Source organism: Lemur catta, chromosome 18 (assembly GCF_020740605.2).
Source record: "Lemur catta isolate mLemCat1 chromosome 18, mLemCat1.pri, whole genome shotgun sequence".
In the NCBI taxonomy this organism is placed as follows: domain Eukaryota; kingdom Metazoa; phylum Chordata; class Mammalia; order Primates; family Lemuridae; genus Lemur; species Lemur catta.
In genome coordinates, this window is record NC_059145.1 from 5,439,952 (window position 1) to 5,454,670 (window position 14,719).

A 14,719-nucleotide genomic window follows, 5' to 3' on the forward strand; every position below is an offset into this window, starting at 1 on the left:
ACCTGGGAAAGTGCTACCTCCTTGTTAGGTGATGCTACATACATGATAGTTTAGGTGGCTATTCTCTTTTTCTCCCTCAAGATCTGCCCTCCCCCCTTCTGACTCTGCTCTCTGCCCTGTAGGAGGCTGCCCCTTCGCCCTGTAGGTTAGTTAGGTCGCGGGAGCCTGAGCAGGAGGAGAGCCAGGCTGAGCATCTATTCCCCCAGCTCCCTCCCTTCCAGGCCATGGTTTTGCAGAGGTGGTGTCCCCTAACCAAAGGCCACAGCTCCTGTGGAACAAACCCCTCTTATAGTTCCAAGCTCTCCCTGGGCTCCCAGCTAGGGACGGAGTGGCTTCCCACTGTGAGTACCCTACTTCCGCCTCTCGGCTGGCTCCTCTCAATCTCAACGTTGTGACAGGGCTGTCTTGAGTCCCCTTTCTAATGATGCCCTTGTCTTTCTAGGACCCCAACTGACACAAGAGTATTTGCTTTCTTGTCATTTAAAATGAGTTGTAGACAGCAAACATTTCCATCTTAATTCATCCAACAAATATTTATTGAGAACTATGTGCTAGATACCGTTCTGTTCTTTGGGGAAACAGCAGTGAGCAAGACAAGGGGGATTCTTTACGGGGTAACTTCAAACAGCGATGACTGCCCTGGTCCCCTGATTCATCCTCCTGAGGGGGCCTGGGGGTACAGCCACCTTTGACTGGGCCGTCTGGGAAGGTCCTTTTGGAGGCAGTGAGGTTGAGGACCTGGAGACCTTGGCCTGAAGGAAAGGCGGAGGTTGCGAGAGCAGGATGTTGCAGATGGTGAGGTAGTAGGCAAGGGCAGAGCCCTGAGGAGACAATGTGCGTGGCTTGTTCAATACACAGAAGCTTCTGGAACATAGTGAACAAAATGTACAGGAACATTAGCACAGGTAGGTGGTAAGCAATTTACCTCTGTGTTCCTAGTAAGAATGAAGTGCTACCTCGTAAGGGGGGCTTGGCCTCTTCTCAGAGTAGACTGTCAAGTTTGCTTGCAAGTACTTTTCAGACCATTTATTGGGCACGTACTAGATTTCAGCGCAGAGCCAAGACTATTTCTGTAACCACCTAACCATAACCCCAGTCAACCTCTGGGATAATATTCCCTCTGAATTAAGGGATTAAGAAGGATCGTGTTAGCTGGAGGTCCTCGATAGTTTTGAGAGGCAAGTATCCGCGAAATCAGACAACCAAAAGATACCCAGAGAGTGAGAGGGAAGATAGGTATAACAGGTCTTTTTCTAAAACATGGTTGTGGACTTGCCCAAATTACAAATATCTAAGTTTGTGGTGTGTTGCTTTTATTCGGGTATTACAGGTATTCGTGCAAGAGGTACTTGGGAGCCATTTTAGGATATAACTCTGCCTGGTAGGCGTCTATGAGGACGGGGACCCGTGGCTTCCAGCCCTTCTCCCCTTTCCCGCCCAGACTTGGCAGGGCCACTCCAGCGCATGAGCTCCATTCTCTTCTCGGCCTGGGCTGTGCACCAGAGCTTTCCTGCCTTGACCTCGTGGTGTAAATTTACAGCAAAATCGCAATATAGATTAAATGCGGTGCATACTGCAAAATTATTTTTGGTCAAGTTGTGTTTCTTCTACTGCAGAATTAAGCCATGAGTCCAACAAATTTGGAGTTCCTTTTCCGCACCTTTCCCATTTGTTTTATTCTCAGTTTTCTCAAATAAAAGCCCTCTCTAGGTCAGGAACAAAGTCTTACCATTTCTGTTTCCAGCACCCACATCCGGCACATAGTAAGTGGAGAGAAAATTAAGATTCTAAGAGGCATATTTCTTCATGGCGCAGACCCTGACTGCGTCTTTAAATGAGTGCGCAGAGGTCGCTTTCGGCCACAAAGCGGCGCTAAGTCACCACCTAGGACAGACCCACGAAGTTTTTTCACAGGGTTCAAAGTTTTGAACTTTTTAAGCGTCAGAAAGGTTCCTAAGTTTAGGGGGATGCTCCTAAGGCACGAATGGTGGGTGCGCCGGCCAGGGCTGGGCTGAGAAGGCGCACTGTGTCGCGGGGTGCACTTGAGACCTCTCGGGATCGCAGCGGGGACCAGGGCTGGGGAGCCGCAGAGGTGCGCAAGGGTGGCGCGCCCGGCGCCCGGGCAGGTGAGGGAGAGGCGCTCTCCGCGCGGGCTTGGCCAGGCGCGCTCCGCGGGCTCCGAGGAGCCGGCTCCCTCTCCGCCCCCGCCCCCTTGCCGCGCGGGGCCAGCCGGGCCGCTCCTCCCCTGGGTGGGTCCCGGCTCCTTTTCTGGCAGAGTCTATTTGCATAGAGGAAACTGCCCAAAGTGGCCGCTGTGGAGGAGCTGGCGGAGAAGGGGGCGTGCGCCGCGATCCGCTGCTACCCGGAGGCCAAGCCCAGCGCTCGGCGACCTCTTGCCTCGGGCTCTCCCGCCTGCTCTCCGCGCGCTCAGCCTCGGATCCGGCTCCGCACCAGCCCTCGGGAGCCCACGCGCGGCGAGCGCGCCATGAGCCGGGGCGAGCGCGCCGGGGGCGGGGGCGCGGGCGGCGGCGACGCGCGGAAGGGCAGCCCGGCTGGGGACTGCGGCGGGGGGCGCCCCGCGGCGCCGGCCGGGACCCGGGCGGCGAGCGCGCTGTGCCTGCTGCTCTCCGTGGGCTCGGCGGCCGCCTGCCTGCTGCTGGGCGCCCGGGCGGCCGCGCTGCAGGGCCGGGTGGCGGCGCTGGAGGAGGAGCGGGAGCTCTGGCGGCGCGCGGGGCCGCCGGGCGCCCTGGCAGCCTGGGCCGAGCCGCACCTGGAGCGCCTGCTGCGCGAGGTGAGGCCCGGGCGCGGCGCGGGGGCGAGCGGCGGAGCCGGGGGCGCCGGCTGGGGGAGCGTCCGTGTCCGTCTGCGGGAGGAGGGTCGCCGGCCGAGCGCGCTGAGGCCGTCGGAAGCGAGGCGTGCCGGAGCCGAGGGTCCTGCCGGCCCGGCTCCCGCCGCAGGTCCCGTGCCGGGGCAAGCGGCCGTGGGAAGAGCGAGCCAGAAGCGCGGGTGAGGGGACGAGCAGTGGCAGGGAAAGGAAAGACCGCGGACTGCGGAGTAACAGACCTGGACTAGAGACTCCGCGGTGTGTGCGGTGAGCGCCCCGGGCGCCGACGACGCTCGTGCGGGAAGCGAGCGTCCGGTGACTCTTGTCACCGCTAGCGACTAACGCTCCGCTGCCGGTCCACTCCGGCCCAGGGCGGGGCCCCTGGCCTGCTCCGCGTTGTTCCGAGCGCGCCGGCTGCCGAGGTGAGCGCTCGCCCAGGGCACCCGGGCCGGAGGGTGGCCACAGCGGCCTGCTCGGGTGAGGGGCAGGAAAAGCTGTCGGGCCGGAGACCTGGATGGTGGTGTCAGGCGGTGCCATCCGTGCAGCGAGTACGGAGCGCATCCTGAGTTTCCTCGTCCTGTACATGGGAATGGTGATTTCCACAGCGTACTTGAAGGCATCATATGAGGCTCTGTGACATTTCTAAAGGTTAAGATTGTTGCTGTGTCTTCAAAATAGGAGCCACATTTTGGACTCCAAAGCCCTTACCCAACATGTTGGTCAGAACCCCCATCTTTTGTGCAGTTTTCCTCCCCATAGAACTGCGACGGGCAGGGCGGACTGGCCATCCTCCTCCCTCCTCCCCTTCCCCCTCTGCCTTTCCCCCCTCCTCCTCCTCTCCCCCCTCCCCCTCCCCTCCCCCCTTCTCCCCCTCCCCCTCTTTCCCCTCCCCCTCCTTCCCGTCCCATCCTCCTCCCCCTTCTCCCCCTCCTCCTCCTCCCCCCTCCTCCCCATCCCCCCCTTCTCCTGCTGGGCAAGGAGGCTGCCCAAGGGGGCATCCTCCACCAGAGGATGAAAGAGGCAGTGTTTCAAGGCAGGGGAGGGGTGTGCAAGCCTGTTGGCCACCAATTCCCCAGGCTGTGCTGAGCTGTGGTCTCAGTGATGTAGGGAGCTGTGCTTCTAATGTTGGGTTAATTTGGAATCTTGAGGGGATGGGAGAAGTCTCTGTACCATACCTCCCTGTCTCCCCCACCTATTTCTTAGTCACTTTAATTTAAGCCAGCACTACATCTCTTCTAGCTCGGTCATGGGCAAAATTGCTGCTTCATGAAACAATTTCCTATTTTCCCCTTGAAAGTGCCTGCAGACTTCAGAAATCTCTCATGAGAGGCCTGCTGGCAACTCCTGGTGATGGTTCCATAATTGCTCCCATTATCTTTTGGCAAATCCCTAGAGACCAGGGTGTTGAACTGATTTATGGAGGGCCAGTAAAGTTTCTACCTGTTAGTGCTATAGCTGTGGCTGTTCTTTCTAACAGGAGGCCTCTCTCACTTGGTAAAAATAAACCGCAAGCCCTGATTGAGTAAATCAGAAATCCTGGTAAAACCATTTTACAAGGAACTTACAAATTGTGTCTACTCTATGATAATAGGGAGGGGTGTCCTGGGAAGGCAGCCACTGCTAGGAGGCGTTGATTCTTAAGTCCTGAACTTCATCAGGGAGAGATTTGTAGTTGCTTCATCATGCATCCTTCCGCAGCACTGTGTGAACTCTAGTGCTGTAGTGCTTAAACAGTGAGTTTTTGGACAGAGCATTCGTGTTCTCTCTCTCTCTCTCTCTCCTCTTGATTAGAAAGGCAAAGAGGAAATGTAGAATCCCTGGATTCCCACTGGATAATTTGCTGTGCCATTCAATACATTGTGCTACCAGCTACCCAGAGAGAGGCACATGTTGTTCTTGGAGTGTAGACAGTAGGGAGTCAGAGATGGCACAGTATGAATGCAGTTGGGGTTGCACTGCGGGTTGTTTGGGTGTCCCCGTGGGAAGGCAGCTCTCTTCCAGGGCACCAGGCGGTTCCTGCTACAAGCTATTCTTCTCATGAATGTTGCTGGATGGGAAATGTACACAGCCTGGCTGGTGACAATGAGTTCCCTGGCTGAGACAAGGGGCTGTGGGAAGTGCATAATGTGGAGCCAGTAATTGACTTTAATTAGATGTGTAGGTACTTTTTTGAACCATTAGATATGAATGAAGGACAACTAAAGATGGAGCTGAAAATCTCTTAAGGAAAGAGCATTCATAACTGAGGCTGTGCTTCAGTTCTGGTTTGTTCTCTGACAAGTCTCTTTTTAGCCAGTGCTGGGGTGGTTGTGGACGTGAGAGTGCCTGAAGCTTGTCCTTCTACCAGCAGACTTGTTTTCAGAGTATCAGAGGCAGAAAGCATGTCCAAATTAAAGAAATCCTTGCCAATCATACATGACTTTAATGTCAGAAAAAAATAAGCCAACAAAAGCCACTGTTAATATGGGACCCACTCTCTTTGTTCTTTTGGGAACAGAACTATGAAATAGATTTTTCTGGGACTGGCTGATGTGCCTGATAATGTAGATACAAAAAGGGAATATTCATGTTGACTTGTGATCATTAAAGACCTTTCCCATGGTACAAGAGGGAAGCAATGGTTTTCAGAATATAAAAACAAGATTTCTGAGTAAGGGCATTAATGATAGTACCTTCAGTATGATCTGAAAATATTCATGCAAAACAAACATCTAATATTTTGCTTTTAAAGTGCTTTAAATAGGTTGTCTAAGTAATCAACCCCACATAGTTATATGTATAGTTAAACAGTGTTATGAAAGCTTAAGTGTTAGAGTGCATAGCTTTCATAATACAGTAAAAAATTTAATGCAAACATTAAAGAAATATTTAGTTGTATTCAGAGGAGACTATTTCCAGCTTACAATGGGTTTATTGTTGGCTATTGGCCTTCCATTGTCTAGATCAATCAGTTTGAAAACACAAAAAGCCCAGAGACTGGGTAAAATTCGAGCACTTTCATTCCCTCTCATCAACTGTGTATATTGGTTAAGTTATTGTCAAAGCCAGAGTCAAACGGAGATTTTTCGGCCTCTGTGGCAGTCTGTCCACGTTAGGACTGTGGTGTCCGTTTTAATGAAGGTGCCTATTTTTTAAGTCTATGGCACAACTGGAAATGAAGTGTAAATCATAGCTACATTTGTTTGCTTGACGTTTCCTGGCTCCTAAACCAAAGAAAAGTTTCCTTTCAGTGACTTCCTGGCGTGCTCACTCTCTCCACTCTTTTCTTGTCTTTTTTTTTTTGCTGCAGTTTGGAAGAGCTTTATAATAATAGCAGCATGTTTAGAATGAGCCAACTCTTGGGGCGTTTCTTTCACAGACATATTTTGGAATTGTTGAATTGGACTTTTCCACATTGGCTTTGAAGATCTGGGGCCAGGCTGCTGAAGGTGGGGAATCTGCACACTGAATGAATTTATACCGGGGGCAGCACAGGGTAGATGTACCTGGAGTTTCTCGTCAGCAGAGCAGAGTTCGAGACCTGGTCCCACCATTTACCAGCTCTGTCATCCAACCTCCTCCACCTCCTGAGCCTGCCCTTCCTCTTCCCTCATACAGTGGTCACCACTGCCTATGTAGTGATGAGCAAATGCAGTAGCGCTGAGGAAAGGGTAGGTCAGTAAATATGCTTTTGATGCCAAATAACAGAATACCTGAGTGTGGTCACTTATCTTACATAACAAGAGAAGCCTTCCAGACAATCAGCAGGTCCTGGGTTTGTCAGTGACTTGGCCATGCCTGGGTGCCAGTCAGTGTCTGCCATTCTCTCTTCCTTTCCTCATGGTTGCAGGATGGCTGCTGTAGCTCCCAGCATGTGTCTTCACCCTAGAGTAGCCAGGGTAGAGGGGGCAGGAGAAAGCCATCTTCTTGAAAGGCGTTCTCTTTTCTTTAAACCAAGGGGAAAGCTTTCCTAACACACTTCAGCAGACTTCCCTTATAGCCACCAGCCAGAGCTAGGTCACATGGTCACCTAGGTCACATGGTCACTGGCAAGGGTAACGAGGTTGCCACAAGGAGGCTTTGGCCGATCGTGATTCATCCCTGGAGGCTGGGCACATTGCCACAGGAACAGAATAGAGGCTTTGTTAGGAAGACTGGGCATGGCTATTGAGGAGCGGCCCACAGTGTGAGCTAGGTGTCATCGAAAGGTACTGCTGTCACCCTGGAGAATGGGGCGAGGGGACCATTCCTTGCAGTTCTTGGTCTCTAACCTTTGAGCAGGTGCTGTTCTGTTCTGGAAGTGACTGGCTGGAGTGGCCTCCACACTGAGGCTTCCGACCTTTTCCACATCGCAGCACACACAGAGCATGGTAACGCTGCGTCTCACTCTGCAGGAAGGGGAAGAGGATGCTCAGCCTGGGGGCAGCTGTCCAAGGACCAAGGAGACCGTGCCTGGTGCCCCAGTACCCATTTGGTGTACCTGGGCAGCTCTGGTGTCCCCATAGCCCCGCCCAGCCCCTTGGTTCTCTCAATAGACATGTCTCACTGTGGCCTCCAAATCCCCTTGTAGAGTGTGTGCAGTTAGAATCCCAGTCCCCAAGGCAGGGTGGGTGCCCCTTCTGCCCTCACAAGCATTGTCTCATTAGATTCAGCCTTTCTAGATGCCTTTGGATGCTTGTGCCTTCTAACAGCAATGTGACAGTACCTGAACTCAGAGAGGCTCAAATTTAAAAGGGAATTTATGAGCTTGAGTAACAAAGAAGTCCGGGTGAATGTCTGTGCAGGCACAGCTAGCAGTGCCAGATCTTGTGTTTCTTTGTGTGGGCCCCGCATTCCTCAGGGTGCCCTCACTCTTCCCATGAAGTGCCAGGGAAGCTTCCAGCAGCTCCTGATTCACATCCTCAGTGTTGGTAGCTCTCTAGCTACAGTCCCAGCAGAAATTCCTTGATTTACTCTGTTGGACCAGCATTGGTCACCTGCGTGGGTCACCTGCATCCATCTCTGTGGATCAGCAGCACTGGCCACTGAGACCAGCCAGGCAGCCTCTCTGCTGGGCCGGCCTCGAGTGTGTGCGTGTGCACACGTGCGTGTGTACATGTGTGCAGGGGCGGCCCTCCTGGAGCTGAAGGGACCAAGAAGTGGAAGATGGTCCCCAAAGGACAATTTGGAGTGCTGTCATTAGAAGGGGGAGAGGACATGGGGCCAGTAAGACAAGGAGGTGGCCATCCAAGGAATAGTGAGAGAGGGGCTTTGGCAACAAGCTGGAGCCACATTCTGGAGAGATTCTACCTCAATGGCTTGAAACCCAGCTAAAGGACGTTTTATCCAACAGAACAGGTCTCGGGGACTTGTTCTGTAGGACTTTGTGTATATTGATAAATTTAGGTTTCTCTGTGGCAATATTGAAATCTCTATTTCTCTGTATATGAGGTGCTTACAAAATGTGAGCTTTAAAAGTTACAAGATAACTTCAAATCCTAAAAATTCCCTGTAACAGCCTCATCCGATGTACCAGACAGAGGTTATTGCTGTTCTTTTACAGAGGAAGAAATGTTACAGAGATGGGGGCTGTGGCTCCCTGGGATTTGCAGGATGTCTTGGGAGAGAGGAGTGAGGACGGGCATGTCCACTCCCCCTTTGGTGCTCAGCCTGGGGCAGTGTGGATGTGCCCAGGTCAGGGCCACCTGCCCCTGGGGCCCACGTTCCTCTGCCCACTTCCATCGGCTTTCTAGTGGGGGGATTTCTCCAGGAGAATGTTCTCAGAGGAGGCCCGTGGCCTAGCTGCCGAGTCTGGGGCATCCCGAGTCCTGGGGACCCAGAGCAGTGAGGTGAACGCGTCTGGGAGATCGCCAGGTGCCATCTGTCAGGGTAGTTTTCCGAGCGCTGAGTTCAGAGGAGGGAAGTGCGGCAGGGTGGAGGGGAAGGCTCTAGACCTGGGGCCAGAGGCCACCACTGCCTGTGGGTGGCATGGGCCGGGATGGTAGCCAGCTCCTCCGAGCTTCAGGCCTCCTTCTGTGCCGGGAGAGCGGAAGGCCAGCTGGGGGCACGAGCCTGCTGTCCCGCGCGCCTCGGGGCCTCCCGGCGCCTGGGCGCGATCCTGTACCTTCAGAGGAGCCCTCTCCGTCACCCCGTTTCTACGTTTCTCCCTTTTCTCTCACTAATCGTAAGCCCTCCAGGAGGCACTGATGGGTGTTGCGGGGAGGTGGAGCTCTTGCGGGGCTGCTCCTCAGACAGCTGCGCGCTTTGCCTCTGCGCCCTTGCTCTTAGCTTGCTGCCTTGCTCTTCTAGGCTCTGCGACCCAGGACTGGGACATGGTACGCCAGCTTGGCGACCCTTCCCCCACCTCCTTTTTTAAAAAAAGTAACCAAAATGTATTATATCTTGATTTAACATGATGAATGTTACTGATAATCCCACCACCCTAAAACAAGGACTGTTTAACTTTTTGCATAATTCCTTCCAATTTTGCCCATGGACAGATTTTCACTCACCTAGTTTTAACCACAGAATGCGCACCATTTATTTATACCTTGCTTTTATGTATTTACATCTTACATTAAAAACATTTTTTAGATGATGCACAATCTTTATCATCAGGATTAATGACACTTAGTGTCCCATCAAGAAAATCTGCATTGAACTGTCAGCAAGGCATTTCGGCCTCCCCCATAGATTTGTTAGCACAGGTAATGGTACAGTCAGTGGTTTTGTGGGGAAAGTTTCTTACTTCTGTTATTCTTTGGGATGCAGCAGTAACTGGATAAAGTAGAATGTCTTTTGGGCTTTTTTGCTTAAATTTTGAAACATCCAGGTTTGTCCATGCAGACATAGTTCTCCTCCTGTGGTATTCTGAAGCTGTTGGATAATTGTGAAATTATGCTTCAAGTTTTATGATGGGCTTAGTGGATTTAATATATCTTTTAGTTGAATCATTTTAGAATTAGATTCATTTGTTGGTTTGCTGCAGAAACTTGCCTTGAGCAGCAGTCAGTGGTGCCAGGCACCGTACTTGGTCCTCCCCACGCATCTCATCATGGAAACAAACGCTGTTCCACGTGGGGACATTCTCCAGAGGCCACACACAGCTCCAGCTCTCTCCCCCATTCAGTTTTCTCCATGTGTAGAGTGAGGATTAATCTTTAATTGTTGACACAGGCACTCAGAGAATATCCCTTCATCATGTCCAGAAACTTATTTCAGGATTAAGCACGAACCATTGGGAGAAAAAATAAGTTTGCAGATGTAGTTTTAAAGAAAATCACGTCAGTGTGCTCCCCACCCTTCCCCTGAGAGGTGAGATTCACCCTCCCAGAGAGGGGCCATGACTGGCCCCTTGTGGCAGCGGACACCTGAACCTGGGTAACCTGACTCCTAGTCCCCTGCCCTTTCCACAGCTCGTGGCACACCCAGTGGAAGCAATGATTTAGCCTTGAGGAGCAACAGCAGCTTTCTGCAAGTGTGGATGTCCTTGCAGACACGCGTAAGTGATGGATGCGTGCAGGGCGCCAGGGAAGACTTTAGCATTCAGCAGACCCGGATCCGCATCTGCCATTTCTCAGCGGTGTGACTTCGTGTAAATGAGTGTTTCTCTAAACCTTCGTTTTCCCGTCTGTTAAACAGGGGCCACAATGCTTGCCTCCCAAGGTTTCTGTGGGAATTAAACAAGACGATGTGCACCAAGCGCTCAGTACATCATGCATACGCTGAAAATGGCTGTTCTTACTGGAATGCTTTCTTTGACTGAATCTGGGAGGAATGTCTATGTCTGTTTGCTGATCAGAGAGAAGGTCCTGCGGTTACTTGGCTGACCTTAAGAGTCTTTTAACACTGGGTTTCTGCCATCCTATTGAGGCCATACAGAAGCAAAAAAGGTATTCACACATGTCCAGTTGCTGAGTCAAGAAGCAGAGAAATGTGACTTGATTGTTGAAGAAAGGCAAAGACTGAATTAGCTTTATAACCCTGTTTTTGGTCTTTCATTTGAGCAGAATAAGATTTTCCATTTAATTTAAAAATGTCACAGTTATCACCAAAATAAAAATCAAATTATTCATGAAAATAATTTTACGGATTTGTCATTGTGAAAGGTCCAACAAACAATCAGTTTGCTTTAATTAATAGGATAGTCAGTCTGGTTTGGGGGTTGTGCAATATGGCACCGGCACCCCTGAATGCTCATGGTTAATCTGATGAATTAGAGGCTTCGCACACATCTCTTTCAATTCACATTGGTAAATGAAACCTTTATTTTCCTGATGTAGCCGCAGAATTGGAGGTGGGGGAGTATTTTTACATGGGCAATGGCAACTTGTAAAATGGAAGTGGTTTCCAGTTTTGAGTTGTGAAACAAATCATAAAGCAGATAGAACGCATTCTGGTGTTTTAAAAAGACAATTTAAATAAAATATACTCAACTTTGGTTCTCCAGGGAGGAACATCACACATGAAAAAACAGGATCTGTCCATTTATCTAACTGTGCTTTTTTGTATGACGTATGGGCTGTTATCACCTACAGCATCTTGTTTTCAGACTGTTATTTGGTACAGTCAAATGAAAGACAAGTTCCCATGATGTCAAGGGGACTAGAGTGTGTGTGTGTGCGTGCGTGTGTGCATGCATGTATGTGTGTGCATGAGTGTGCATGCATGCATATTAGGATGTGCATGTCTGTGCATGCATGCATGTGTATATGTGTGTGCATGCATGCACATGAGTGTGTGCGTGTGTGTGCATGCATGCATGTGCATATGTGTGTGCATGTATGCATGAGTGTGCATGTGTGTGCACGCATGTATGTGTATGTGTGTGCATGCATATGTGTGTGCATACATGCATATGCATGTGTGCATGTGTGTGCATGCATGCACATGTGTGTGCATGTGTGTTGTGTGTGCAAGTGTGCAGGCATACATGTGCATGCGTGGGGAGTGTGCATGCACACGCACACACATGGGCACTGTAAAGGAATCCCAGTGAGAGACTTTATAATGTGCCCAGATGAGACCAGCCTGACCTTATCCCCTTATAGAAATTGTCCCCCCCCAAGTCCCCCAAAAGCCCCTGTTGCTGGACCCTGTATGGCTCTAGAGTTGGGAGCCCTGGGTTTGAGTCTGAAGCTGCCTCTGAAGCGGCCAGGGTGCTGGGACAAATTAGATGACTTTTCCAAGCCTCGACTTCCTGCTCTGGAGAAGAGGTGGCAGCATCTGCCCCACTGGTCTCTGTGAGGATGGAGCCATGGTCCTCCCTTCCTACCAAGTCCCTGCTAGCACTTGGGTGGTCCCCTTCTTGGGGACAGTGCCTCCATCTCCTTCCCGCACCTGCAAGGAGGCACCAACCTGAGGCCCGGCTTTGCCCAAGATGAGCAGGAAGGAGGTTCCATGTCCTGTGGCATGGGCAGTCCTGCCCAGGATGTCTGTGTGGCTTCCATCGGCCCCTTCACTGCAGGCCTGTCAGCGCAGCCCACCTTGCCTGTCTGAGCCCTGCCCCTCCCTGCCCCCCGGCGGGTCTGCCTCTTACGTCTTTCTAAATGTTTCTCCATGGCGTCTCCTCCCCTGCCTCTGTGGGCCAAGGACTGGGACACCCCTCACTCAGTGTGTCCCTGCACCCTCCTCCCTGCCACCTCCCACATCAGTCCCCAGAGTCCCATGGGGAATCTGAAGAGGGCAGGGCAGGCTGGAACTCCATCTGTGTTAGTGAGCCAGGGCTAACCGCAGCACCCAGAGGACCACAGTCTGGGGGCTGAAACAGCAAACGTCTATTTCTGCATAGTTCTGCAGGCTCCTTCATCTGACGTCACGTCAAGGTGTCTGGCAGGGTCGCTTGGTTTCTTCTGAGTCCTCTGTCCTTGGCTTGTAGATGCCGCCTTCTCACTGTGACCCCACATGGTCTTCTCTCTGTATGGGTCTGTGTCTTAATCTCTCTTTAGGACAGCAGTCATTTTAGATTAGGGCGCACCCTGATGACCTTGTTTTTCCTTAATCACCTTTTTAAATGTTCTGTCTCCAAATACAGCATGACCTGAGGTTCTGGGGCTTGGGACTTCAACACATGAATTTGGGGGTGAGGGACGCCATTCAGCTCATAACACAGTGTGGCACATTAGGGAACTAGACATGCACTGTGGACAGGATGGAGAGGGTTGGGCACCTCCGGCAGGGGACTCCAGCGGGCCTGGTGATCAGGGCCTGCAGAGGAGCCCTGGCTGGTGTGGGGCCAGCGTAGAGGACAGAGCCGGACCAGCCAGGGGGCTCTCCGCAATGTGTCAAAGGCTGGGATGGAAACTGCATGTTCCCCCTCCAGGCTGGGATGGGATTTCCTTCTGTCAGCCCAGTGCGGTGAACCCTAGAAGGCGAGTTCTGACGGGAAGTGATGTGTGTCTTTGAAAAAATAATGAATGGGAACACAAATTAAGGATTACTGAAGAATCACATTTTGTTTGTAGACCAACCCTTTCAAAACATCCTAATGTATTTCAGGACTGAGCAGGGACCCTAAAGGAAATATGTGTTCTGGTGTGGTTTGGAAAAGAGTCGCTCAGCGTGCCCTTGGGAGTCACTGATTAAACCCAGGTTCCTCAGGGAACAGTTCCAGCTCCCGCCAAAGCCTGGGCTGGGCCAGACGCTGTCACATTTTGCCTTTGCTGTGACTCTGCCAGGGAGGTTTCACCTGGCACCAAACTGAGGTGGAATCTGAAGGTCAACGTGATGCCTCCTGTTCCCAGGACATGAGCTCTACCACCCCAGCCACACTTACGGAAGCCGCGGCCTGGGTTTTTGGTTGTATGGTTTGTTTTTTTGTTTGTTTGTTTGTTTTTTTAGGTATATTGACATACAGCAGACTCTATAAATTTAAAATGCACAACTTGATAAATTGTGACATATGTGCACAACTGTGAAGCCATCTTCACAGTCTGGCTAGTGAACATAGTCATCACCCACCGAAGTTGCCTCCTGCCCCTTGAATTCTCTCCCTCCCATCCCTCCTCGCCTGCCACCCAGGGAACACTGATTTCTGTTACTGTCAATGTTTTCATTTTTCAGGATTTCTTTTACTCAGCATGATTACTGAGAGATTCTTTGATATTTTTGCATAATGGTTATGCAAATAATTAGTTTTACACAATAGCTATTCTTTTTCATTACCGAGCATTATTTCATTATATGGATGTACCACAATTTGTCCATTCACCTGTTGATAGACATTTAGGTTGTTTCCAGTTTTTGTCTATTACAGATAAAGCTATTATGAATATCCACATGCCACTCTTTATTTTATTATCTTTAATTTCTCTTGGGTATAAATACCTTGGAGTGGAGTGGTTGTTCATATGATAGGTATAGGATTAACTTTTTACAAAACTGCCAAGCTATTGTCCAAAGCCATTGTATCATTTTATATTCTCATCAGCACTGTATGAGAGTTCCAACTGTCCATGTAATACAGATGATTGGACAATTCTCTAACTGCTTTTAAAATTTTTCTCTTTATCACTGATTTTAAGCAATCAGATTATGATATGTCTTATTGTAGTGTCTTGGTGTTCATTGTGCTTGGGTTTCACTGAGATTCTTGGATCTGTGGGTTCATCATTTTCATCAAATTTGGAAACATTTTTTGAACCTTCAAATATTTTTTTCTACTCTGCTCTCTTCTTTAGTCACTCCAATTACATGTATTTAGGCCACTTGAAGTCCCACAGTTTACCAATTCTCTTCTCTTTTTCTTTTTTTTTTTTAAAAAAAATCATTCTCTCTGTGTTTATTTTGGATAGTTTTTACTGCTGTCTTCAGGTTCATATTCTCTTCTTCTGCAACGCCTCCTCTGCCGTTAATCACTCCACCATATTTTTCATCTCAGACGTGGTAGTTTTTAACTCTCGAATTTTAGTTTAGGTCTTTTTAATATCTTTGTTGTTT

The 14,719-nt window shown here is 50.4% G+C and overlaps 1 protein-coding gene and 1 long non-coding RNA gene across 5 annotated transcripts in view; one reads left to right on the top strand and one right to left on the bottom strand.

The window, feature by feature from the left end:
- Positions 1-556: 556 nt before the first annotated feature.
- Positions 557-3,117, bottom strand: LOC123623434. Its single transcript, XR_006729855.1, has 3 exons — positions 3,064-3,117; positions 1,730-1,884; positions 557-864 (listed from the first exon to the last, which is right to left on the bottom strand). It is a non-coding gene; the product is annotated as an uncharacterized LOC123623434 (long non-coding RNA).
- The window catches only part of COL23A1 (collagen type XXIII alpha 1 chain), a 304,308-nt gene continuing 291,904 nt past the window's right edge, over positions 2,316-14,719 (top strand). For all 4 annotated transcript variants that reach the window (XM_045530513.1, XM_045530516.1, XM_045530515.1 and 1 more), the window contains exon 1: positions 2,316-2,791. In XM_045530513.1, the coding sequence (XP_045386469.1) occupies positions 2,486-2,791 (306 nt within the window). In that variant the 5' untranslated portion in view covers positions 2,316-2,485. The remainder of the gene's footprint in view (positions 2,792-14,719) is intronic.